The sequence below is a fragment of the Antennarius striatus genome, chromosome 14, assembly GCF_040054535.1.
Source record: "Antennarius striatus isolate MH-2024 chromosome 14, ASM4005453v1, whole genome shotgun sequence".
In the NCBI taxonomy this organism is placed as follows: domain Eukaryota; kingdom Metazoa; phylum Chordata; class Actinopteri; order Lophiiformes; family Antennariidae; genus Antennarius; species Antennarius striatus.
In genome coordinates this window covers 667,542-694,980 of record NC_090789.1, presented here as the reverse complement: position 1 = coordinate 694,980, position 27,439 = coordinate 667,542, and the positions used below count along the sequence as shown (strand labels likewise).

The 27,439-nt window shown below is 48.6% G+C and overlaps 1 protein-coding gene across 12 annotated transcripts; it reads left to right on the top strand.

Moving 5' to 3' along the window:
- thrb (thyroid hormone receptor beta) lies at positions 1-26,384 on the top strand. 12 transcript variants are annotated; one of them, XM_068332536.1, is made up of 11 exons: positions 1-367; positions 10,281-10,336; positions 11,262-11,326; positions 11,499-11,543; positions 19,161-19,261; positions 19,341-19,488; positions 19,593-19,798; positions 20,697-20,783; positions 21,373-21,519; positions 21,620-21,878; positions 23,074-26,384. In XM_068332536.1, the coding sequence occupies exons 3-11, from the start codon at positions 11,320-11,322 to the stop codon at positions 23,313-23,315; spliced, it is 1,242 nt and encodes a 413-aa protein (XP_068188637.1). In that variant the 5' UTR covers positions 1-367; positions 10,281-10,336; positions 11,262-11,319; the 3' UTR covers positions 23,316-26,384. The 12 variants fall into 12 exon arrangements, with proteins under 12 accessions (XP_068188637.1, XP_068188644.1, XP_068188635.1 ...); XM_068332543.1 differs by lacking the exon at positions 10,281-10,336 and adding an exon at positions 5,964-6,040; XM_068332537.1 differs by lacking the exon at positions 1-367 and adding an exon at positions 1,353-1,620.
- Positions 26,385-27,439: the final 1,055 nt, after the last annotated feature.

The window sequence follows — 27,439 nt, the reverse complement described above, 5'->3', positions numbered from 1 at the left end:
GGTCCGTCGGGTTAATCATCTGTCGGATCAAACTTGTTAAGTGTCGGAACGCAAAGCCCGACGGGATTGGACGAGTCGAGGCTCGGAGCCGCGCGACCGATCGGTAGGCGGTGCGAGTGTTTCCGGTCGTCCGGCCTACCGGAGCCTACCGGAGCGACCAGCCGCCATCTGCAGCAGAACCTCCGGTCCGGAGCGGGGCGAGGCCGTTCGGTCCCGCGGATGTGCGTGTGATCCCCGCCTGTCAGCGCGGCCCGCGGGCCATCCCTCCGCGCCTCCCCCCACACCCCCCCCCGGGTCGTTCCGGGTGAAGCCCACCGGGTCCACGGGAATGCGCGCGCGCCGGGACTAACCTCACGAGCTGAACGCGGTAAGTGGAGACACGTCACGACCCGTGGACATGTTGATCCGCGGAAGGAAAGTAGTCCCCGTCAACGCGGCCGCGGGATTCGAACCAGTTCCGCTCCAAATGCCTCCAGTCGTGTTTTGTTGTTGCCCCCACCTCTCCGATCCCACCCCCTCCTCCCCCCTCCCTAATCTGACAAATTGATCAATCGGGACGTTTTTTTTATTTGGCGCAAAACTTTAATCTGACAGAATTGACGCTAAAAAAAACAAAAAAACTTTATTGGTTCTGGATTGTGGGACAAACTGGACCGAGCAAAGGATTGTGGGAACGCGTCGGACACGAGGTTCCGTCCGCGCGTCACATCTGGCCGCTGTGGGTTCATGGGAGTTGCGTCGCGTTCATCCCGGAACCCGTCCGGCGGGTTCTGCCCCGGTTCTCCAGTCGGCACCGTCTGTTTACCCCCCCCCCCCGGGGGGGGCGGGGGCAAAAGAGGAGGGGGTCCGGCCCGCGTGCCGAGTCCGGCCCGCGTGGAGGCCCCCCCGCGCTCACGCGGGTTCAACGTTCAGCTGTTTTTACAGCCGCGTGTTTGTCCCGCAGGAGGAGATGCGTTCAGGGGCGGTGGGACAAACCAGTGTGTGTGTGTGTGTGTGTGTGTGTGTGTGTGTAGGGGGGGGGTTAAAGCTTTTTTTTCCCCTTTTTTTATTTTTCACAACCAGAGGAGAGAAGGTGGTTTGAAAAATAAAAAAAAACTTTATTTATAGCACAAGAACAACAGATATTCTGTTCGTTGATGATTCGCTTTGGGGGCGGGGTCACGACCCACAACCAACCAGCAGACGTCCGACACCCGAACAGAATCTAGAATATCCTGGGCTTCAGTCCTGTAGATATGATTCACCCCCCCCCCAGATAAACACCCCCCCACATTCGTGTTTGAGCCCGCCTCACTTTCTACCAAAAAAACAGCACAAACCGCCCCATTCCTTTTTCAGCCCCCCCCCCACTGACGCAGGATTTTCCCAGCCGGCCGTGAAGGCAGCGCGGCGCTGAGCTGAGGGTATTTAAGGTCGCTGCTCTGCTGCTGGAGAACATCTCAACGCGCAGCAGCAACAGTCGACCTGCTGGACGGGGGCCATGTGAGGCTGGGGGGGCGACGGACGGCTGCAGCGTGAGCGGGCGGCGGCTCTCCGGGTCGACGCCCACCGCCAGCTCTCGTGGTCGACGCCCACCGGGGATGGCGCTCGTCTGACGGGAGGAAGCGTCTCGTCACCGCGGTGAGTCTGAGGGGCTGGTGAGGCCAGTTTCATCCGGAGTCCGTTCCCCCGATCACGCCTGGGGAGGGAGAGCAGGAGGAAGAGGACCCGGAACGTCCAGCCGGGTCCCGTTAGAACCGGCAACGCCACCAGGCTCTGTGGGGAGGGGGGGCAGCATCCGAGGAGAAAAGATCCGATGACGAGACGGGATCCGATGGAGGCGTCAGGCTGACGTGGTGGACGGCAGGAACCGTTCACGCCGCCGCCGTCAGCAGGAACCGGTTCACACCATCAGCAGGAACCGTTCACACTGACGACGTCGGGATCTGATGTGGGATCACGCCGGAACCAATCACGTCACCACACCGAAGTGACTGAAGTCACTTTGTTTACGTCATGTGACACAAATCAGATTTACATCAAAATCAGAATCTGATCTCTTAAATCTGATTCGGGCCTCTTTTACATTCACATCTGGTCTCAGGTGTGATCCGGTCTCTGATGGGATTGGTGCCGGTTGCTATGGCGACGTAGCTTCAGGCTGACGTGTTCTGGTGGCGTGTTTGTTGTCAGTGATCCGCGGTGACTGAAACGTCGGTCGTTAATGTGAGTCGGGTTCTCTGAGGGTCGTTCTGGGGCGACGCCTCCAGAATCTGGATCGACCCGGTGTGAACGCGTGTGAACGCGGCGTGTCCACAGCGTGGTGCTGATGACATCACATCTCTCTGTGATCACGGCCGCTCTGATTGGCCGTCCTGACGAGGTGAAGAACGTCTGCTGACCTTTGACCTGTCAACCCCGGCTTCCAGAACGGGGTCGTGTGATCGCTCTCATCTCGTGTCTGCATTCATTTTCAAACGCTGCTTGTGTCCCATGATGCCCTGGGGCGCTGCGGCAACTGTCCCGACCGCCGGTGGAACAAGCGTTCTGTTCATGGGGGGGGCAGCTGTTGGAGAACCGTCAGCCGGTCAGAGGGCAGCTGCTGGCCCCCATCTGGAGCTGGAGGGGACAGTTAGCTGCTTGTGCTAGCAGGACGGTTAGCTGCTTGTGCTAGCTCAGGTGTGTCAAACTCATCTTCACTGGGGGCCACATCATCAGCATCACAGCTGTCCTCTAAAGGACCAGATGTAACTAATACATGTAACTAAATGTAACTCAGTGTAATGTAACTAAATGTAACTACTCCTCAATGTAACTAATAAATGTAACTAAATGTAACTCAGTGTAATGTAACTAAATGTAACTACTCCTTAATGTAACTAATAAATGTAACTAAATGTAACTCAGTGTAATGTAACTAAATGTAACTACTCCTTAATGTAACTAATAAATGTAACTAAATGTAACTCAGTGTAATGTAACTAAATGTAACTACTCCTTAATGTAACTAATAAATGTAACTAAATGTAACTCTAATGTAACTAAATGTAACTACTCCTTAATGTAACTAATAAATGTAACTAAATGTAACTCAGTGTAATGTAACTAAATGTAACTACTCCTCAATGTAACTAATAAATGTAACTAAATGTAACTCAGTGTAATGTAACTAAATGTAACTACTCCTTAATGTAACTAATAAATGTAACTAAATGTAACTCAGTGTAATGTAACTAAATGTAACTACTCCTTAATGTAACTAATAAATGTAACTAAATGTAACTCAGTGTAATGTAACTAAATGTAACTACTCCTTAATGTTAAATAACTGAATTTCTGACTGATTCTAGTTCCAAACATTACAGTTAGACAGAAAAAACATGTTTGTTTGTTTCTCTGTTCTAACATAAATCCTTTAATTTGACCTTTTTTGCTCTCGTGGGCCACATAAAGTGATGTGGAGGGCCACATTTGGCCCCCGGGCCTTGAGTTGGCCACATGTGTGTTAGCAGGACGTTAGCTGCTTGTACTAGTGAGACTATTAGCTGACTGTGCTTGCGAAACGATTAGCTGCTTGTGCTAGAAGGAAGATTAGCTGGTTGCACTAGCGAGAAGGTTAGCTGGATGTGCTACCGAGGCTACTGACTGATTTTGCTAGCGAGACAATGAGCTGGTTGTGCTAGTGGGACGATTAGCTGGTGTTGCTAATGGGACATTAGCTGGTGGTGCTAGCGTGACGGTTAGCTGGTGGTGCTAACGTCTCAGGTGTCGGTGAGGTGTTGTGTAAACAGGCTGTAGATCAAAGGGTTCCTGTGTAACCGGGGAAACCGGTTCTGGAGCTTTGATCGTGATTAAGAAACAGCCGACTCGGATGATCCTGATCAGGATTCCCTCCGTCGTGGGGCGCGACGCCGCTCGCCACATGTTGGCGGTGCGTTGAAGGCGCGGCCTGTACTCGGGTCAAAGGTGGTGAGTCATGAAACAACGTTCTGGGGCGTCGGGGGTCGGTCTCAGGAAGGAGAAATCCTCGACCGGAGTCGTAGTTCCTCTTTAGGGCGAGAGATGGGGGGGGGGGGGGGCATCGAGAGACACGGGTCTGGAAACCAAAGGGGCCCCGAACCACAACGCCACATGGAGGAAGGAGGCGGAGTTGTGTGAAGAACCGCCTTTACGGCTGTGGCACTTCCTGCCCCCTCTCTGCCTGACAGGAAGTGAAGTGAGGACAGACAGGAAGTCGTCAGACTGGCTTGTTTTTCTGCCATGATGTCGACGCCGCGCGTCTGATGGTGCAGGAGAAACGGCGGCGGGGCGTTGCCCTCCACGTTAGAACCAGAAGCAGAGTGAGTACCCCCCCATGAGGTGACCTTCAGGTGCAGCAAAGAAGAAACAAGGAAGTAGTCTGTCACATGACCTTGTCTGTAGTCACGTGATCTGGTCTCAGGCGGTTTCAGACCGGGTTCTGGTTCATGGTGGACGGAGTTGGTTCCTGACCCGTTTGGGTCCCCTCCCTCTGCGTCACCTTGGTAACGGAGCAATGAGGGGGTGGTTGAATTGGAACACACCCCCTCCACCACCGGCATGTGATCAGTGGTTCGGTTCTGGTTCCGCCCCCCCAGGGACGCGGATCAAATTCACGGTTTGTTCAGGTTTCTCTCAAAACATTGAAGTCAGTTCTACAAACATCAGTTATTGATTAGTAATGTCTGGTTATTATAACTACTGATTGATTAGTAATGTCTGGTTATTATAACTACTGATTGATTAGTAATATCTGGTTATTATAACTACTGATTGATTAGTAATGTCTGGTTATTATAACTACTGATTGATTAGTAATGTCTGGTTATTGTAACTAGTGACAGATCAGACGGTTCTGGTTCCTGACTCTTCTGGGGGACGGGGCCCCCGCGGTCGGAGGCTGGGGTCCTGGTGCTGCATACAGATTTAAAGAGGGGGTGCCGTCGGGCCCCCGGCCCCCGCCTCTCAGGACCGACCTTCTGGGTTTCCTGACCAGAATTTAAAGCTGAAGCAGGACCAGTCGACACGCTGGGCTTCAGGACCGTCTGGCGGACCTCAGCTGGTGGTGGGGGTCCTGGGGGGGGGGCTGGAACCTGTTGACCCGGTCGGCCACGTTTGTTTCTGTTGGAACACTTTGAGGGTCGGAGGTCATCGGATCAAGACAGCCTATGTTTTCTTAATTTCTGATGCACCCTGAACGCAGCGTGAGAGGCGTGGTCTGAATGATGTCATCCAGGTGTTGGTGATGTCAGTGAACGCATCACAGCAGCTTAAACTGACGTCATTCTTTCTTCTTCTATGTGGCCGATGATGAACCTGACACCTGTGTCTCGATCACACCTGTGCCTCCTGTGACTCCTATTGGACCTTTGCCTCATGTGACACCTGTGTCTCCTGTACAGGTAAGTCCCGCCTCCTTCTCGTCCAGACTGGTTGTTTTCAAATAGAGCAGCTTATTGGTGAAACGTACGTCTGAAACGGGCTGACGGGGGCGACGTGTTTGTTTGTTTGTTTGTTTGTTCAGGAAACGTGTGAGAAAAACATTGTTGTTTTTTTCTTCGACCGCGTCGTCATCAAACTCTGACTCGCTGTGGAGTTCTGATCAAGAACCAATCAGAGGAGGCGTCCGAGGGTTGACTCACGGTTGAGCCTTAGAGACGGTTGCTAGGAGACGGTTCAGGTGTTCTGTCAAACTTCTACCAGAGACGTCGGGTTCTCGTCTTTGTTTATTAAATCCTGAGTTAACCCAAACGGGGAGGGAGGTGGGGCTTAAGCGGGCAGAGGCGGGACGACCGCCACTGGTTAGTAGAGGCTGATGATTGACAGGTCTCAGCTCCGCCCCAAACACACCTTTGTTTACACTTTTGTTTGTTTATAGCTTTGTTTACCGTCACCTTTTTGATTGACACCTGAATGGGGCGTGGCCTTTGACCTGCCACGTATGACATCACCGTTCTGTCCTACAGCTGACTTTGGAGGAGTCACCGTTGTCACGGTGACAGATGGTCGCCATTGGTCGGAGGAGTCCTGCAGCTCCGCCCCAGTGAGTGCCAGGGGGGGGTCATGGGCGGGGCCAGATCGGCATTGGATGTTGGCTGTTGTTGTTTACACGTTAGCCTGTAGCTACCACTAGCATGCTCACGAGGCGACAGCCTGACGATCTGATTGGTCGGCTGTCTTCAGGTGTTGTTTCTGTGTCTGAACGCTGGGACGGCTGCTGATTGGCTGATTCTAATAAAATCACTGTAGCTGTCCCTCATTCGTCTGGAGGGAGGGGGACGATGAAGAGGAGGGGACGATGAAGAGGAGGGGACGATGAAGAGGAGGGGACGATGAAGAAGAGGAGGGGACGATGAAGAGGGAGACAACAGGAGATCTTTATTTTAAGACGGGCGGCGTTACGTAATCCTCTGCTGGTCAGGAGCCACTGAAGGCCCCTGGAATAAGCTCCGCCCCCCCTCACCAAACTGGACGCTGCTGTGTCGTCGCTCTGAAGCACTGCGGCCCGTTACGTAACAGTTTGGCTGCCGTGGCGATTTGCCCCGCCCCCCTCCATCTGTTGCCTCCTCTGGTCGTTTTTGCTGACTCACTCCTCTCTCCGTCATGACTCAGCAGTCCTCATTTTGCATTGTTTCGCTCTCGATGGCGGCGGCGCCTCAGTTTGTGATCATGATGATGATGGTGATGACATCATCGTTCATCAGGACTGAAGCTGGGGAGGCTTTGGCTCCGCCCCCTGGCGTCCGGGAGCCGGTTGTGTTCGTTCTCATGAAGAACCCACACAGGGCATTTCTGGCTCCGCCCACGAGTTCAGAGGTCAGTCTGGAACCGATGACATCATCACTCACACGGAGCTTTGATGGGGTTCCGACTGGTCAGATTAACACGAATGCTAATGAGAATAGCTGTTTATGCTAATTAGGGGGAGGAGCCAACATGGCTGCAGAAGGAGCTTATCAGGAGGCTAACAACAACAGGACTGTTAGCCACGCCTCCATGACTCATCCTGACGCTCTGACTCGCAACGTTCGAGAAGGGTTCATGAACGCATCACAACACAAAGGTTGTTCTGGACTCTGATTGGCTGCTGACTGACACACAAACCGGTTTAACAGCTAACACCCACCCGTCCACCGCAAACAGGATCCGCCCCGAAGCAATGAGCACATCTGTCTGAAGACTAGTTTAAACACCAGAAGACTAGTTTAAACACCAGAAGACTAGTTTAAAACACCAGAAGACTAGTTTAAAACACCTCAAGACTAGTTTAAACACCCGAAGACTAGTTTAAAACACCTCAAGACTAGTTTAAACACCAGAAGACTAGTTTAAAACACCTCAAGACTAGTTTAAAACCTTCTGAGGCTTCTGTCCTCAGCAGGTCGTTGCTCATTGGCTGTCGTCTTTGTGGTGTGTTTAGGTGCGTCTGGTTGTCACGGCTGCTGCTGGGTGTCTCACTAACCCAGTCTTTTAACTGGTCGTGGATCCTTCAGATCCAGTCCTGAATCCGGTCCGGGTCACCGGTTAGAGTGATGTCACCGTGGAAACAGGGACGGTCTGGGGGGCTCCTGGAGAACCTGGGGACCTGATCCAGCTGGACGTTCCTCAGGAGAATCGTCTCCACATGAGGCTCTCACTCCGTCTCCGTTGGCATCAGATCCGGAATTGTTCTTGCTTTCCTGGCAAGAAACTTCTGGTTCTCCCAGAGCGTTGCCGCGGCGCTACTGCCCCGCCTCCATCACCCCGCCTCCTGGCTGTCTGGGAAATCCAGCGGGAAGAACGCTTCCGGTTCGCCTTGTGGAGCTCCTGTCTCCTGCCGGCGCTCGTTTTTTCGAGGGGCCCTGAACGACACACGGAAAACATTCAAGTGTTTTACAATGTGGTGCGTTCAAAGACCCCGAGAGGCTCTGAACTGTCGTCAGTGACGGGCCGGTTAACAGTTACTGGTTAAGGGGTACTGGTTAAGGGATACTGGTTAAGGGATACTGGTTAAGGGGTACTGGTTAACGGTTAAGGGGTACTGGTTAATGGGTACTGGTTAAGGGTACTGGTTAATGGTTACTCATTAACAGTTACTGGTTAACCGTTTGTGGTTCTGATTATTAGTTTTGCCAGCAAAACGAGGTGCAGACTTTTCACGAGCGTCATCCTCCTCCTCCTCCTCTTCGTCTTCCTGCAGAGGAGGGATACGCTCAGCGGAACGCCGTCGGTTACTACAGTATAATCCCTCCGCCAGCAGTCACCAGACCATCAGGAAATAGTCCCACATCAGCTCATCGGGGTTCATCAATAATAATAGAAAACAAATCCGTTTAAAACTACTACGGATTCAGATTAATTTAAATTCTGTACTTTAAATAGAAAATCAATTATTGGCATTTAAATCTGTGGAATTTAATTGTCAAATGTTGAATAATAGGAAACAGGTTGATGACTTAATCAGTCGATCAATGTCATCCCAGACGTCAGACTTGATTTAATGTCAAACGAGAATAAAAGAAATGAAAATATTTTAATCGGAATAATTTAAGAAACGTTTGTTCATCAGAATTGATCTCCTTTTATACACGAACAGAAACAACTGATCAATAAATTATCAATGAATTCAAAATAAATGATAAATAAATTGTAAACATTTTGGTTTCTTCGCTGCAGCTGATTTAACGTTTCATTAAATTCTTCCTCCTCCTCTTCATCTTCCTCACGTCTGCAGCATCAAATCAAACATCCTTATATTTATCAGGATAAAGTTCCCCCATCAGATCCTCAGTGTTTTTGGCTCCGCCCCCCTACCCTGCCCCCCCCCACCGCCCCCCCTGCATCTTTTTTTTTGAACGGTTTACTGCAGTATCCTTAAAATCCCTGCATGTGTCCTGAATTGTCCTCTTACCCAGCATGCACTGCAGCGATCTGGAGCTCTGTCGGCTCAGGATGGGTGCACACTTTTGAAGTGGGGGGGTGAGTGGGTGTTCTGGGGGGGGTGGCAGACGGGATGACGGTGCTTTCTTTCCTGTCAGCAGCGAATCTTTTCTTCTTTCTCTTTCGTCGGATTTTCCTCCTGACCCTGAACGCATCTCAGCGCGTCCTGATGTGACCCCCCCCTCCAACGGGCTGGGAGGGGCTGGGGGGGGCCCGTCTGCATGTGTTGCGTCAGATGATGATGCATAAAATGTTTGTTCATCTGCAGAATCCCAGAATCCGATTTCACCTGAACGCAACGTCCCAGAAAGAATCGACGAATGAAAGACGAGAGATTTAAAGGAAAACAGGAAGTTACAAATAAATAAACAACAAACATTTATAAACAAACATTTTCATGTTGTTGTCTTTTGGGGCTTTGTTTACACAACAACGTTTTGAGCGTCTGGAAACGTTTGAAAAGCGCCGCCGTTCCTCCAGACCTGGCTCCTCCCACCACGATGATGTCACCGCTGCGCTACTTCCCGCCTTATTTGTGTACGCAAACAAAACAAGAAGAAAACAACGTGAGACTCGTGTTCATGAACACGCCTCTGACACGGATCAGCTGATTCTTTGGGGGCGTTGCCGTGGTTACGCTGCCACCTGCTGCCGGGGCGTATGAACTGCAGCGCCAGAGGGGCGGAGCTTCGTCCTCCTGACTAGTGCTCGCTAGTACTGGTTAGTAATCGTTAGTACTGGTTACTCCTTGCTTGTACTGGTTAGTAACAGTAACACTGGTTAGTACTGGTTAGTACTTGCTAGAAACACGGCGTTAGGTTCAGGATCACTCGGGACAAACGGGCGCCTCACGTTGGATTTGACCGCTCCTACTTTTAGCTCGCCGCTCTGGAACCTTCGGAGGATTAAAATATGCGTCACGTCCTCAAATATAAATCGCCATGGCAACAGAGTTATCGAGTCAGTGGGAGTTTTTTAGACCTTTTTTATCTCCGTCTTTTGCAAAAACACAAAAACACGTCTGAAGCAGACGCCGTCGGTTTGAGACAACAGTTGTTTACCTCAGTTGTTTACCGGAGAGAGAGGTAAACAAATGGTTCACCATCAAGCAAACTAATCAATGTGATCGATTGATCGACTGAATGATGGGTGAAGAGTACTTCCTCATTGGCTTAGGAGGTCAGAAAGGGGCGGAGACTTGTCCCATCCGAGCGGAGGTGGCCCCACCCTGAATCACCTCACAGGAACGGGACCACAATGGACCGACTCGCTCTGTGTTACCATGGCAACACGTAGTGCTGGTGTCTCCGCCCCCTGGGGCTCAGCTGGACTGTGATTGGCTAACGGGTTCGTGTGTTTCCCAGGTGTGTCCCTCTAGGAGCTCAGCAGCTCCGGTGCTGACCCGACATCACTTCCTCTGGTAAGAACCAATCAGAGGCCTCGACCCGGTCCTCATCAGAAATAGAACCACAACTTTAGTCCGATCAGTGGAACCAAACCGATATTGACTATTGATCTGATCAGAGCCCGGCCCTGGGCCCCCGTCTGTCTGGTCATGAATTCTTTCATGAACATCTGCTCCATCTCCGGCTCGGTGTCTCGTTGCTATGGCGACCCGGAGCGCCATGTGGGCAGAATAAGAACCCGACGCCGCCGCGGGTTCATGAATATGATGGCGCCGCTCCGATCAGAATTACCGGGGGGGGGGGGACATGATCTTTAGATAAAACCCCACGACCTCAGAGCCAGAGGTCAGGAGGTCCAGGTCCGTCACGGACCCCACTGATGATGTCATCAGTAAGGGACCTAAAGTTCTTCCTGTGACCCGGGCGAGGTTTGAGGGTCAGGTCCCGTCTGCAGGGTCCGGGTTCTGATTGGTTCACATGCCGGAGCTGTAGGGTCAGAGAGTGTAGGAAGTTTTTGGCCACGCCCCCAAGACACGCCCCCAAGACACACTTCTAAATAAGTTTTAATGAAAATTAATTTGATTCTGTTAAATTAGGAAGAATTATGTCAATAACAACAGTTTGTTCGGGTTCTCTGGAGAACAAACGTCCTCAGGCCCGACCTGCTGTTCTCTGTGTGGCCACTAGATGTCGACACACACACACACACACACACACACAGACACACACACACACAGACGGACACAGACACACACACACACATACAGACAGACACACACAAACAGACACACAGACACACACACAGACACACACACACACAGACACACACACACACACACAGACACACACACACACACACAGACACACACACACACACACACACACACACACACACAGACACACACACACACACACACACTGACGTCTGTGTGTCTCCAGGTCTCTCCTGGTCGTCTGAGGCTCTGAGGATGACGCCGTGGCCCTGAAGCCCACCAGGATGTCAGGTGAGCCCCGCCCCCTGCCCCGCCCCCTGCCCCTCCCCACCCGGTTCGCTCCAGGTGGGACCAATGTGAACTGGTGTGAACCGGTTTGAACCGGTTTCTGGTTCTCTGACCTGCTGGAGGTGAGGGTGGATCAGCAGCTGCTGGTTTTAAAGTTCCTCTCCGTCTATTTTAGAGCCGTCAGAAAGTCCCCCCCCCTGGAAAGATGAGGCCGGCAACGGTAATACCCTCCTCCTCTTCCTCCTCCTCTTCCTCCTCTTCTTCCTCTTCCTCCTCCTTCTCTTCCACCTCCTCTTCCTCCTTCTCTTCCACCTCCTCTTCCTCCTCCTCTTCCTCCTCTTCCTCTTCCTCCTCCTCTTCCTCTTCCTCCTCCGTTCGTCTTGTTTTCTTTCCAAACTAAACTCTTCAGCCTTCTCTTCGGTTGTTTCTGGATTTGAATGTTTGTTTGTTTTTTTGTTGTTGTTTACTTTAACGGAACTAACAATAACGGTGATGACATCATGGTGAACCTGTTGCCAACGGCGACCAGTAGCCGTCCATCGTGCCGGACTAGATCAGAGTCTGAGGACTAGAATCGAACCAGTACCGTCAGGAGATCCGATCATGTGACCCGATCCCAGACCCCCACGTGACCTTGGATCTGATCCGTCCATCTGAACCCCCCATGAGGACAGAGGTTCACATGTGGCCCCTGCATCAGGGGCGTCGGGTCCACTCCTCTAACCTGGACCGGTGAGGTTTCTCTCGGCCGCGTTCCAACTCGCTTTCAGATTAGCAGACGCAACAGCTGACTCGGCAGACGGAGGGTTAGTGGACCAACCTGTCGGTTCTGATCCGACCGGCGGACGCGTGCAAGTCTGGAGATACCTCTGCTCCAAGTCGTATCACCAGTACATATGTTATATAACTAGTATAAAGTAGTATCACTGGTACATATATGTTATATAACTAGTATAAAGTAGTATCACTAGTACATATATGTTATATAACTAGTATAAAGTAGTATCACTAGTACATATATGTTATATAACTAGTATAAAGTAGTATCACTAGTACATATATGTTATATAACTAGTATAAAGTAGTATCACTGGTACATATATGTTATATAACTAGTATAAAGTAGTATCACTAGTACATATATGTTATATAACTAGTATAACTGGTCCAGCTGTAATAATGAACCTCCCCACGTGGGGTCAAAGTTCAGATGTTCTAAATGTAAACAAACTTGTAATTTACAGAATTCTTCAAAACCTAAAAAAAATCAGTCATTAAAACTTATTTTTTTATTCTTATGAATAGAATTTTACTTTAATATGCATCATCAAAAATAAAATTAACAATTATCATTTTTTTCTCAAAACATTCAAAATAAATTGAAAATTCATGACTGAGTCTCTAAAACTTATTTTTTTACAATTTCTAATTCATTTCCAATCTTACATTTCAAAAAGTTTAGTGAAAATTAAATAAAAAATTTGAATGAAAATGACAAAAAAACTCACATAAATCAAAAAAACAATAAATATTCCTCTGTAGGGTTTGTAGACAGATGTTATATTATTTTGCTCTGATGTCTCAGACGTTTAGTATCTTAGTATTAGTGTTTAAAACCTGGGGGGATTCAGGACGACGTGTTTTGATTGGGATTAAATGAAATGTTTTTTGTCCTCAGACTCAGACAGCAGATTGTTGGACTCCAGGAGTCACACTAACGGGATTAGGACTCACCTCAGCCCGGAGTTAAACTGGTATCAGGAAGTCTTCACACCAGATTGTGCGCCTGGTGCTGCGTGTCGTCACGGCGATGAATGGAACCGCTAATCCAACGCAACCTGTGAACGCACACACCTCGGGGGGGGTCCAGAGGGGCGGATGGAGTTTATTTATACCTGCTAAAAACAAATAACTCAAACAAAACTATGAACTATAACTGAAAAAAGTAATTTTCAAGGAATAAAACCATCTTTAACTATAATCCTAACTAATAAAAATAATCGATAACTAATAAACAATCTATAACAAAACAACTAAACTAAATAATAACTAAAAGCAATCTATACATAGTCCAGGTTCACGCAGTGAAACAGTCCAGGTTCACGTGGTGAAACGGTCCAGGTTCACGCAGTGAAACAGTCCAGGTTCACGCAGTGAAACAGTCCAGGTTCATTCAGTGAAACAGTCCAGGTTCACGCAGTGAAACAGTCCAGGTTCACACAGTGAAACAGTCCAAGTTCATTCAGTGAAACAGTCCAGGTTCATTCAGTGAAACAGTCCAGGTTCACGCAGTGAAACAGTCCAGGTTCACGCAGTGAAACAGTCCAGGTTCACACAGTGAAACAGTCCAGGTTCACGTAGTGAAACAGTCCAGGTTCACTCAGTGAAACAGTCCAGGTTCACGTAGTGAAACAGTCCAGGTTCACGCAGTGAAACAGTCCAGGTTCACGCAGTGAAACAGTCCAGGTTCACACAGTGAAACAGTCCAGGTTCACGTAGTGAAACAGTCCAGGTTCACGCAGTGAAACAGTCCAGGTTCACACAGTGAAACAGTCCAGGTTCACACAGTGAAACAGTCCAGGTTCACGTAGTGAAACAGTCCAGGTTCACTCAGTGAAACAGTCCAGGTTCACGTAGTGAAACAGTCCAGGTTCACACAGTGAAACAGTCCAGGTTCATTCAGTGAAACAGTCCAGGTTCACGCGGTGAAACAGTCCAGGTTCACACAGTGAAACAGTCCAGGTTCACGCAGTGAAACAGTCCAGGTTCATTCAGTGAAACAGTCCAGGTTCACGCAGTGAAACAGTCCAGGTTCACACAGTGAAACAGTCCAGGTTCATTCAGTGAAACAGTCCAGGTTCACGCGGTGAAACAGTCCAGGTTCACACAGTGAAACAGTCCAGGTTCATTCAGTGAAACAGTCCAGGTTCACGCAGTGAAACAGTCCAGGTTCACGCGGTGAAACAGTCCAGGTTCACGCGGTGAAACAGTCCAGGTTCACGCGGTGAAACAGTCCAGGAAGTGTCACATGACTATGTGGGAGGGACAGCAGAAGCTGACTGTGAAAACGTCGACCCGGCGCTCCTGTCCAGGTGTGACACGGAGTCTCTGACGCTGTGAAGTGACTGATAACTGGTTCACTGTTCAATCTGCCTGTAAGCGACAACTTCCTGTTTCAGTGGAGGCGTTGCGCCTCCTGCTGGTGTGGAGGGTTTGTGTGAGACAGTGGTTTGATTCATTCTTCTGGTGGGATAACATTTAGACGGTAGGGAGTCATGTATTACTGATGTGTCAGTCCAGTGTTTGTGTGTTCATTTACATGACGTCACACCTCGCTAACATGCTAACACATTAGCAGCATGTAAGTGACAGATAACCGTATTTTATTCTGTCTTCAGTGTTTGTTAAAATGAGAAAAGAGAAAGTCCCAGGAGATGGAACGTGTTCGTCTCATGTTCCACAGCTAATGTGATTAGCCGTGGAGCTAATGGTCATACGTGTCACTGCGACATGAGTCGGATGACAGGTTTAAGTCGCTGAGTGTGATTTAACTGTGTGTGTGTGTGTGTGTGTGTGTGGTGTGTGTGTGTGTGTGTGTGTGTGTGTGTGTGTGTGTGTGTGTGTATACGCAACGGGATTACAGGATTAGAAACATCAGAAAAACACATGATGAACACGTATGGAGGGGAAAACATATGTAGTGAAGCACGTATATAGTGGAACGCATATGCAGTGAAACATGTATGTAGAGGAGCACGTATGTAGAGGAACACGTATGCAGTGAAAATTGTATGCAGTGAAACCCGTACGCGGTGAAACACGCACGCGGTGGAACACGTATGCAGTGAAACAGGTATGCAGTGAAACACGTATGCAGTGAAACACGTATGTAGAGGAACACGTATGTAGAGGAACACGTATGTAGAGGAACACGCGCTCGACCCACTGGAGGTTCTGTTGGGATTTTATTCTTTATAAATGTTGAAATCTCTCTTCTGCAGTCGTACAGATTGAACCAATCAGACGCAGCGAAAAGACCTCCCATCTGTGGGCGGGGTTGACGTGAGAAATACTTTAGTTATTCTACATTTACTATACGTTCTGCCTTTATTCTATATTTAATTTATGTTTCATCTACATTTATTCTATGTTCTATATTTAATCTACATTTATTCTGTATTTCATCTGTATTCTATATTTTTTTCAACATTTATTCTATATTCTACATATATTCAAAATTTATTCTACATTTATTCTGTATTTATTTGATGTTTTTTCTAAATTCATTTTATATTTATCTCCTTTTGTGATTGACTTTCTATCAGGTTAGTTTCACTTTATCCATTTATTTAAATAGACAGGTGAGTCAAGAAAATAAAATGACCTCCAAAGACTTAAATTATTATTATTAATTTCATCGGTTTGAATAAAATGGTGACGAGAGTTGAACTCATTTCAAATCGATTACTGATACAATAATTAAGAGTTCATTAGTTTAATTAATGAGACGTCCAGGGAGAGCACACGCCTGTAGGACACACGCCTGTAGGACACACGCCTGTGGGACACACGCCTGTAGGACACACGCCTGTAGGACACACGCCTGTAGGACACACGCCTGTAGGACACACGCCTGTAGGACACACGCCTGTAGGACACACGCCTGTAGGACACACGCATGTAGGACACACGCCTGTAGGACACACGCCTGTAGGACACACGCCTGTAGGACACACGCCTGTAGGACACACGCATGTAGGACACACGCCTGTAGGACACACGCCTGTAGGACACACGCCTGTAGGACACACGCCTGTAGGACATCGGGGGCAGACCTGTAGACCTGGACCAGAATGGAGACCTGGAGGTTCTGGTTCTGGACCAGGTTCTCCGGTCTGATTCTTCTGATGATAAACTTCTGGACCTCCACAGGGGGGTCAGGTCCTCCTCGCTGTAGGAGACGGAGGCGTCTCCTCCTCCGGGGGGGGGTCTGCTGCCCCCCCTCCATAATCCCGTTCCGTATTGATCTTCTCCTGGAGGTGTCGTGCCGGCGGCGCCCGGTTCAGGGTTCAACTTGGAGCAACCAGCAGGGATTTCAGAGCCCGAGCGGCACGCATCGCTCCGCCACCATGTGTTACCACGGCGACCCGCCATGTGTTACCACGGCGACCCAGTGAGGGACGGATCTTCAGGAGATCAAGATAAAGACGTGTGCGTGATGGAAACAGGGCAGAGCTTTGTGTTCCTGGAGAACCGAACCAGAACCGACCAGAACAACAAACACAGGAGTGACGTGATTGGCTGGAGGCCCTGTAGCTCCTCCCCCAGCAGGAAGTGTTCTCTTAGCTTCAGATTAGCATCGCTAGCACACATTTGATGGTTTAATTTGTTTGTGGGCTTCGGCTCGGACGATGTTAATCATGAATCCGGCAGAAGGCTGGTATTGATCATGTGATCAATACGTCTGGGACGTATTGATCACATGATCAATACGGCTTCATGTCGGGATCAATTAATCCGGGTTTAAGTGAGATCTTGAATTATGTCCACGTTTGAAGATGTTTCTGCGTCTCTTAGTAATTAGAGATGAGTTTTGGTTTCAACCAATCAGAGCCGGCCTCCGTTGGGCCGTAGAGGTCAGAGGTCAGGGCCGTGCTTCTGGAACCTTCTCTGATGTTATCAGAATCCAGGCTTAATCTGGGACTTCACCGCTGTCTGGGATTGTCAGATTAACGCGCTGCGTCGTCATGCGTGTGGGCGGGGCCGGGGGCGGAGCCAGGGGCGGGGCACGGTTGGACCGCCGTCTGCAGCCCGACGCCGCTTCATTCGGACGTTTCCCTGGGGGGTTGATGGTCCTGCTGCTCCGCCATCATGAACTTCTGCATTCCCGATGTGTATGAGGTGCCCCCCCCCGGGGCGGGGGCCTACACGGCGCAGGGCGGTGGCGAGCACTGCATGTACCCGGGGGGGGGCCACCGGTTGGAGACCCAGCCGCTCCACCACCCCCCCTGCGTGGAGCCGACCTGGGCCCCCGGATACTGCTGCTCCTTCACCAGCGGCCCCCCCTGCTCCTTCGCCAGCGGCCCCTCCACGTTCAACAGCGAGTACTTCCACACCCCCCAGGAGTACTACCCCGACATCTCACCCGATTTCCCTGACCTGCCCTGGATGCAGGGGGGGCACAGGAAAGGTAGGGTGAGGGGAGGGTCCGATCAAGGGGGGGGGGGGCGGTTCTGTTGTTTGCTGATGTGGGCGGGGCTTCGTGTTGATTGGTGGCGGGGTGACGGAAAGCTTGTTTCTAAAGGTATTGATCAATAGCCCCCCCCCCCCAGCTGGAGTTCAGTGTCAAGGCAACAGGTGGGGACGAGCGACGGGCTGTGATTGGTTCACGTGACGGAACCAGAACCGTGTTTAACTTCTGCTCCGCCGGATAGAATCAGGATCAGCTGTTAGTTCAGCGGTCGCTATGGTTACATTATTGTGTTAGTATTATTATTGTTGTTGTTATTATTGTTATTAATGCATTGAGGAGGAGCTTTAAACAGGAAGTAAACACTAACGTCTTGTCATGTAACATAACGATGGTTTTAGTTACTGTCTGGACCAAACAGCCAATCCTGGGCCAGCTGTGGGTCATGTGATCACCCACCATCGTTTGTTAGTCACTCCTGTCAGGAGTGACGAGGATTTGGTCCGTGTGCTTTCTCTCTACTGTTACTCCAACTGATATAGTTACTACTACTATCATTACTACTGTTACTACTATTAATATTACTACTGTTACTACTACTGTTTCTATTACTACTACTATTACTACTACTGTTACTATTACTACTATTACTACTGTTGCTATTACTACTACTATTACTACTACTGTTACTATTACTACTACTATTACTACTACTATTATTACTACTGTTACTATTACTACTGTTATTGTTACTTCTACTGCAACAATCTCTTTCACTACTACTACTACTACTACTACTACTACTACTACTGCTATTTTTATTACTGTTTGTTTACAAACATCAAAATTATTACAATTACCACTGTTGCTGTTAATATTACTATTATTACTATTTGCTAATATCATTGTCACTATTACAATTACTACTACCATTACTATTCCTACTATTACTACTGTTACTATATAATAAAATTGATAATATTACAATTTCTATTTCTATCGTTACCATGACCAATACTACTGTTTACTAATATTACTTTTAATTCTTTACTAACATTACTCTTTACTACCACTAGTATTATTACTAATGTTACTATTTTTAATATTGCTATAATTGATATTTACTACTACTGCTACTATTAGTAATACTGTTACTGCTGTTATTTCTGTTACTATTTGCTGATATTGCTATTTTTCTATGAATGAATTTTACTACTGTTAATGATACTATTACTACTGGTAATAACACTAGTACTACTGGTAACAATACTGGTACTGGGGGTTTGGCTTTTAGTCAGACTAATTCAGCTGCTGTTGATTCTCTGGTACTGGTACCAGTTCTACTGGTTCTGGTACTGGTTCTACTAGTACTGGTACCAGTTCTACTGGTTCTGGTACTGGTTCTACTGGTACTGGTACCAGTTCTACTGGTTCTGGTACTGGTTCTACTGGTACTGGTACCAGTTCTACTGGTTCTGGTACTGGTTCTACTGGTACTATGAGTATCCAGATGCGTTGGACTCTTGTTCGAGGCTCATGTTGGGTTGAGCTGATTGGGGCTAATGCGGAGCTAAAAGCTAATGCTAGCTGTGTAGGCTCCTCCCCATCAGAAGGCTAACGGCTAACGCTAGCTGTATGTGTCTCCAGGCTACATTCCTAGCTACCTGGATAAGGATGAGCTGTGCGTCGTGTGCGCGGACAAAGCTACGGGCTACCACTACCGCTGCATCACCTGTGAAGGATGCAAGGTAACTGCCTCGTGGTCGCCGCTGCGTTTCCGCTGAGTCATCCTGCGGCGGTTCTGAGGGTGTGGCCTCTGCTCCTCAGGGTTTCTTCAGGCGTACCATCCAGAAGAACCTCAACCCGACCTACGCCTGTAAGTATGACAGCCGCTGCGTCATTGACAAAGTGACGCGGAACCAGTGCCAGGAGTGTCGCTTCAAGAAGTGCATCGCCGTGGGGATGGCCACCGACCGTGAGTGTTAGCGCCGCCGCGGGTAGCGCGCTTAGCGTTAGCCACCGCTAGAACGCAGTTGATAAGAGGCTAGCTGTAGCTAACAGGCTAATCCCCCCCCCTAGTGGTGCTGGATAACGGCAAGAGGCTAGCCAAACGGAAGCTAATCGAGGAGAACCGCGAGCGCCGTCGGAAGGAGGAGCTTCAGAAGACGGCGTGGGACCGCATGGAGCCCACCCAGGAGGAGTGGGAGCTCATCCGCATGGTGACCGACGCCCACATGGCCACCAACGCCCAGGGCAACCACTGGAAGCAGAAGAGGAAGTTCCTGGTGAGACACCGCCTCCACTTCCTCTTCCTGTCCACAACCTTCATTTTATTACCCCGCCCCCCCACAAACCACGCCCCCCCCTCCTCTTCCACCACTGAGTTAACATCGTGTTTTTGTATCTTCTAGAAGGAGCGTTAGCTGGACCAAATGTTCCTGAACGCAGCAGCGCTAGCTAATAATGGAACCACTTATCTGTATTCTGTCCTATAGCGCTAAACCTTAGCAGCTAATGCTATAACGCTACGCTATGCTAATAACTTGCCTCTTGGTGGTGTTTCTCTCTTTGGGCTGGTCGCTCTTGTCTTTGACTAATTCTATTTCCTGTCGGGCTAATCCGTCCAGACGCGAGTCTGACGTCATGTTGGGTTTCCACGGCAATATCAGACAGGAAACACTCGAAAAAACACCCAGGAAGCACGGATGTTTCAACCTTTATTGAAGTACAACGGAATCGATCTCGCTACTTTGACAATATTTAGCCAAACTGCTAAAGTCGTACATTCATTATATATGAAGAAGCTAATCACTGTCCTGTTAACCTGATGCTACTGTACGCTTAAACTATTGGCTAACTTCACGGTATCTGTTTTGTGATGCGTGAGGTTAGCGTTAGCTTCTACTTAGCCAATGCTACATTGAGTGGTGTCGTTCTCGCCTCTTTAAAAACACTTATCGTTCACGAAAGTCGCAACAACAAACGCTCGCCTGGCGTCAGCCGGTGTTCCGCGATTAGTCGTGGTGTTTCTGACTGACGGTTGCCATAGAAACCCATCAGCTGTTTCTGTCCTGGCCTGTTTCCTGCCTGCGCTTTCTGTCTGCAGGTTAACGTGTTTTCTTTTTAGCAGCTTGACGCAGGTTCTTCGTTGAAACTTCACGCTTCCTGTTGATTATCCAACAGGTCGAGGAAGAAATGCTTCTAAATGAAATAACATGTAATTTATTCTATACTTCTGACCAGAGTCCAGCGGGGGTGAAGGAAACTAAGGTGAGACGCTTCACATTGACTATCAGTAGTTTTTACATCGTTATAACCTGTACAAATACAAGTTTTAGAGCTTTTAAACCTTTTCCTGTAACATCTCATCCAGTACACGTCCAATAAAGTAGAACCTCGAGATCCGAGATGAATCCGTTACATGACCGAAACCGTAATTTAAAATAACTCAAATCATTTTAATCCGTGGTGAAGAACGAGATCTGGTCTCACTGATGTCGTATCCATCCGCCAACACGCGGTAAAGAACGAGATCCGGTCTCACTGATGTCGTATCCATCCGCCAACACGTGGTAAAGAACGAGATCCGGTCTCACTGATGTCGTATCCATCCGCCAACACGTGGTAAAGAACCAGATCCGGTCTCACTGATGTCGTATCCATCCGCCAACACGTGGTAAAGAACCAGATCCGCGGTGATTTCCTGAAACACGACTCGTATCTCAAATGACTCGTATGTCGAGGTTCTACTTAGTTTCTACTGTCTGCTGATTGATTTTATTCTCCATCATCTCAGTCTGAGGCGTGACCCCGTGTGTGTGTGTGTGTGTGTGTGTGTGTGTGTGTGTGTGTGTTGCAGCCTGAGGACATTGGTCACGCGTCGGTGGTTAATGCACCTGAAGGAAACAAAGTGGACATAGAAGCTTTCAGTCAGTTTACAAAAATAATCACCCCTGCCATAACCCGAGTGGTGGACTTTGCCAAAAAACTGCCTATGTTCTGTGAGGTGAGCCGCACGGCAAACACGCTTCCAATCAGGTCCTCGTGTTTACGCTCATTCGTCATTAGCCACACCCCTCTGCTAACGCCCGTTCTCGTCCAATCAGCTGCCTTGTGAAGATCAGATCATCCTGTTGAAAGGCTGCTGCATGGAGATCATGTCGCTGCGCGCCGCCGTTCGCTACGACCCGGAGAGCGAGACGCTCACGCTGAACGGCGAGATGGCGGTGACGCGGGGCCAGCTGAAGAACGGGGGTCTGGGCGTGGTCTCCGACGCCATCTTCGACCTGGGCGTGTCGCTGTCGTCCTTCAACCTGGACGACTCCGAGGTGGCGCTGCTACAGGCCGTCATCCTGCTGTCCTCCGGTAGGCTCCTCCCACCACCAAAGGGCGCTGTCTCATTGTAGCACTCCACGTATTATAACCACTGGTGGTCAGGCTAGTAGTGTTAGCATTTGTGTTCAAGGATCATTCAAATTTAAAAATTTTATGTAAATTTAAAAATGTACTTTCAATTTAAAATTGTAATTTAAATTTTGACACGCGCACTGGAAACACCTCCAATGCCTTGTCAATACAGGCTGGTATCAGATAGTAATTATTAATCTATCATCTTATCCAATATATAAAGAATGCTAAAGAATGCTGAACCTTCTGACCAAAGAATCAGACAATGAATTACAAACATTTTTTCACGTTTCTCCGATTTCCAACGTGTCCTGAACGCATCGTTGAAAAGAAATTGTCAGAAAATGTTTTTAGGGAAACTAAAAGCAAACAAACTGCGAGAGGCGACGTTCTCTGAGGGTCGACTTTATGTTTCTGACATGAAATCAATCAGAACCTCCAGTTCAATCGATTAATCGTCTTGTAATCCGTCTGCATCTCATTGGGGATCAATACCGGCGACGTGGCGGGAGGACCATCTGCCGCCGCCGCCACCCCGGATTAATTAGGAACCGTTTCAGGACCGGAGGCTGGAAATCAATAATTCTATGATTCAACTTTTTTGACAGAAATGAGAGCGATTAGCATCAAACCTGATGTTTACGTTTTGCCGCTGTGATGTCATCACCCGCCGTTATTTACAGAACTTTATTTATGCAGGTTTAACTCGGTTTACGTTGTTCTTGATGATACGTTCACTTTAAAAAAATAGATGGACAAATAAAAATCAAGTTTACAACATTTTACTCCACTTTGAACTTTATCTGTTCACTGTTTAAACTTTTCCTGTTTATTTATTGCTTTAATTATTATCCTATTGATTTATTCTGTTGGCTTTTTTAATAAAGGATCAATAATTTTTGTTTAATTTAAAAAAAATTTAAATTTATAAAAAAGTTAATTCTGTGGTTCCAAAGAGTTAAAACAGATTTTAGCGCTGCTTTAAAACAGAGGCTAACCGTTAGCATCATGATAGATAGACGTATACCTGTACGTTTTTTTCCTGTCAGTAAGAAGTGGTTTAGGTTCTAATGAACATCCCATAAACACCCCGTTGCCATGGCCACCAGTCCTCCCGTATCCTCCCCTGACCCTCCCTCCGTCCCCCCCCCAGATCGCTCGGGCCTGAGCAGCGTGGAGCGGGTGGAGCGCTGCCAGGAGGAGTTCCTGCTGGCCTTTGAACATTACATCAACCACCGCAAACACAAGGTGGCGCACTTCTGGCCCAAGCTGCTGATGAAGGTCACCGACCTGCGCATGATCGGGGCGTGTCACGCCAGCCGCTTCCTGCACATGAAGGTGGAGTGTCCCACCGAGCTGTTCCCCCCCCTCTTCCTGGAGGTCTTCGAGGACTGACCAATGGATTCTAGTGTGTGTGTGTGTGTGTGTGTGTGTGTGTGTGTGTGTGTGCTGGTGGAGCCAGCAGAAGACCCGTCACCTGATCCTGAACCTCCTGAACGTCTCGTCATTCCGTAGATTAGCCTGTTCTGGTTCTGGATCAGATTTTGGATCTGGTTCCATTACTGATTCTGGATTTGGTTCTAGATCTGGTTCTGGATCTGGATTGAGTTCCGGTTCGAGATCTGGTTCTGGCTCTAGAGCTTTTTCACGTTCTGGAGCTAGATCTGGATCTAATTTTGGATCTGGTTCTGGATCTAAATCTGATTCCAGTTCTAGATCTGGATCTGATTCCAGTTCTGGTTTTGGTTCTAGATCTGGTTCTGGATCTGGATCTGATTTTGGATCTACTGCTGGATCTGGATCGGGTTCCGGTTTTAGAATTGGTTCTGGTTCTAGATCTGGTTCAGGTTCTGGATCTAGATCTGGATCTAATTTTGGATCTGGTTCTGGATCTGGCTCTGATTCTGATTCCAGTTCTAGATCTGGATCTGGTTCCGGAACCTGGTTCCAGTTCCAGATCTGGATCCTATTCCGGTTCCAGATCTGAATCTGGATCTGGCTGTGGTTCTGGTTCTGGACGAACCCATTCCTCTTGCGCGAGTCCATGTGAATAGAGGTTTATTTTGGCCTCTTTAATTTGTTTGTTTGTTGTTGTTGTTGTTGTGGTTTTAACTTTACTGTAGATTCTTTTGTGCGTCTGTTGATGATTGTAAAGTTAGCCCCGCCCCTTGCAGCCCAACTTACCCGGACCCGTGTAAATTATCACGTAGTCGCCCCCCCCGCCATCATACTGTGAACTGACCCATCAGAACCGCGGCTAACGGGCTAGCCACGCATCACGCTAACGTTGCATTCAAGGCATGTCGGAGCAAATAAAGGCGGAGGAATGACTGACACGACGTCGCTAGCGTTAGCGGCAGCGGCCCGTTAATTAACGTAGACGGCCGAGGCTCAACGCTGCCCCCCACCCCCCTCTGGTGGTACTGCGCCTGTTCCTCAGCTGGTTCAGGGCCCCCGTTCCCTCCTTCATCGCCCTGATTGGCCGTCACAGCCACACCCCCACACCTTTCGTGTTTGCGGAGGCGTCGCCGCTCCTTCAGCGAGGGGAACGCGGCGTCACATGACACGCCCGAAGGCTGGGCGGGGCCAAACTAAAGCACACAATGACAAGACAATCATAGCAAACTGCTGTCGGCGCGACGACGCTGTGCCAAACCCCCGCGACTGCTCCTCCGTCCCAACCGACGCTAGCTAGCTAGCACATGTCGCGCCCCACTGCACATGACCCCGGACACACAGGAAGCCGCGCGACGAGCCGTTGTCATGGTGCTACAGAGCGTTGAGCCGATTGAACTCTGTTTTTATTGACGCGAAATCTCTTAGCGCACACACTAACCGCTAGCTGGACAGGTGCGCTACATGCTAATGTATGTACAGTATGCGCACCTGGATCTGGGGGCGTGTCCAGGTCTGGGGTCGCAGGTGGGTCCACGGAGCGTTGCTGGGGGGGTTTAGCCGCTACGTTCTTCTGCTGTTCTGGAACGCCCCTCTGTTAGCGTTAGCGACGTGACACACGTACCTGTGGCTTCCTGGAGCTCCGCCCTCCTCCTCCGAGCAGCTTGTGTTCCTGTTTTTTTCTGTGAAGTGATGCCTTTTATTGAAGCAATAGATTTGCTGCAGTGTTTGAATGAACCAGACCTCACTCTCACCTCACAAACTGTTCACACTCAAATGCACAGACAATCAGAGGGAGGGGCTTACAGCGGCGTCCGGGCGGCGGCGACCCGGTGGACACCCGGGCCACGCCCAGTTGGAACTGTCCCAACGAGAACCGCTGGCCATGTTCACACGTGCCTGGAACAAAACGGGTCGCACGAAGGAGTGTAGGTCACCTGACCCATGCCCCGCCCCCTCCAGTTTGGCGGTCAGGTATAGGGAAGATCCAGAATGCACCTCTTCTTCGTGACCCAGGTCGGTGTGGTCCTTTAATTCCATTTGATATTTAAATTAGTAGCTTAACCTGCTACGGTTTAGCCAGGGAAGCTAACCCTTAGTGCTACATTGATCAGTTATGCTAGCAGTTAAGTCATTTTACTGGTTCCACACATACATTAGCCAGCATGCTAACATGCTAACACAAGCAAACTTCTTTATTTGCAGTTTCAGGGAAAGGAGTGAGCATTCCGTTAGCTTCATGCTAACAGCTGTGGAGACACAACCAAACGCTTTTCAAACATTTTCTTTTTCACTTGAATGTAAAATTAATAATTAGGGCAGCTGTAACCATGGCAACAGCATCAGCCAGGTGAATTATCTGGATGCTAGCTAGTTAGCGGGGCTAACTGGAAGTTATTTATTTCACCTAACCCCCTGCCATGAATACCATCGGTGATGTCATCAGTGATGTCATTTGTGGGTGCGTGTGAGCATGGCCGATGCTAACCGGCGGTACAAGGGATGTTCTGGAGCGGCACCGGCGCGTCGCCCCTCCCACGAGTTGTTGCTAGGTTACTCAGAACCAATAACAAGAGGTGCACCATAGAAAAGCTATTTTACCGTACAAAGGAATAAAGGATGTATATTTTCAGTGCAGATTTTTTTACGGATGTTGTTCGCGTACGATGAAAACGACATTTTTTCGCATCTCTTGTTCGGAAATTCCTCATGTTTTAAAAAAAAGAACAATGAGCAAGAGGATAATATTAAAACACTCAGTGTATTCGTACAATGTCAACAGCGCCACCTGCGGCCGGACTTGAGCGTCACAACGACGCTAGCATGGCTCCACATTCAAAGACTCCGCCCAGCGTCAGGACCCGTCGTCCACGCCAACACGTCTGTCCTCGTGTCTCAGTGTCTTCTAGTTCGCCCGTTCACACCTTCTGGAACCCGTCAGGCTGGACGAGGGATTTGCACTCGACATCAAACTTGAAACGTGGCTCCGCCCACCTGGAGGACCTGGAGCGGATGCTGATCGCATCCGACGTGAACCGGCTCTGGACAATAAAGATGGTTTTGAGAGAATTCTCTGCTGTCGCTGCGTTTTCTTTGTTTCTGCTGTCGTCTTGGTGTTTTGACGGTTTTTGAAGGAACCGGGGTTCAAGTTAAGACAGGAAACAGCGCCACCTACTGTCTCAGCCGCAGTGATTCAATGATAAGTTAGTAATGGTGGCTGACATTAGCTATGTTGGCTACTACCAGCTAAGGTTAGCCATGAAAGTTGGATGTAATAGCACAAGTTAGCTAACTTTCGCTTTAACGTCTTTAAAAAGTTAATGACTGAACTAAAACTGGAAAACAATGATAAAAATATCCAGACATCAAAGCCGGTAAAAGGATACAGACCGGACTACCACAGTCGTCTCGTCTACTACAATTAGCTTTGAAAGTTTGCTGTAATAGCTGAGGTAAGCTAACTTTAGCTTTGATGTCTGAAACTGGAAAACAGGATTTGGTCAAAAATCCAAGACATCAAAGCGGGCACATTGCTGTGGACGAGATGACCACAATCATCCAGATCGTCTACTAAGTCATGACCGTTCAATCAGTAGCTAGTTGGTCAACCTTAACTTTGACATCTAAAATTTGAAAACGTTACTCGAAAAACAGACATCAAAGCAGGTTTAGTTGCCGTCGACGAGACGACCTCATCCAGCTCGTCTGCTGAGGTCATCCATGAAAGTCTGGTGTAAAGTTAGCTAACTTTAGCTCTAACATCTAAAACCCAAAAGACATGATCAAAGCGAATGAGTGCAGGAGATGTCTACATGACAATGGATGGATGTATAGAAGCTAAACTAACCTTAGCTGCACGCAGCATTTATGACCTGGACATTCATCCTTGTGTGTCTTCCTTGTTTCTCCATAATTTATTTCAACCAGTGAAATTCCCTAATTACATTAATTTCAAGTTTTATTTCAATATTTTTGTTTTAATGTTGACAATTCTTGTTTAAAGCTCCTGAAAATTAAAATCTGAAATTAAGGTATTTGAATATTTCACAAAATGACACTATTTCTAAATCAGTGTACTTATACTCCGTCTATCTTCCTCTTCGGGTTAATGTGGTCACGTTCTG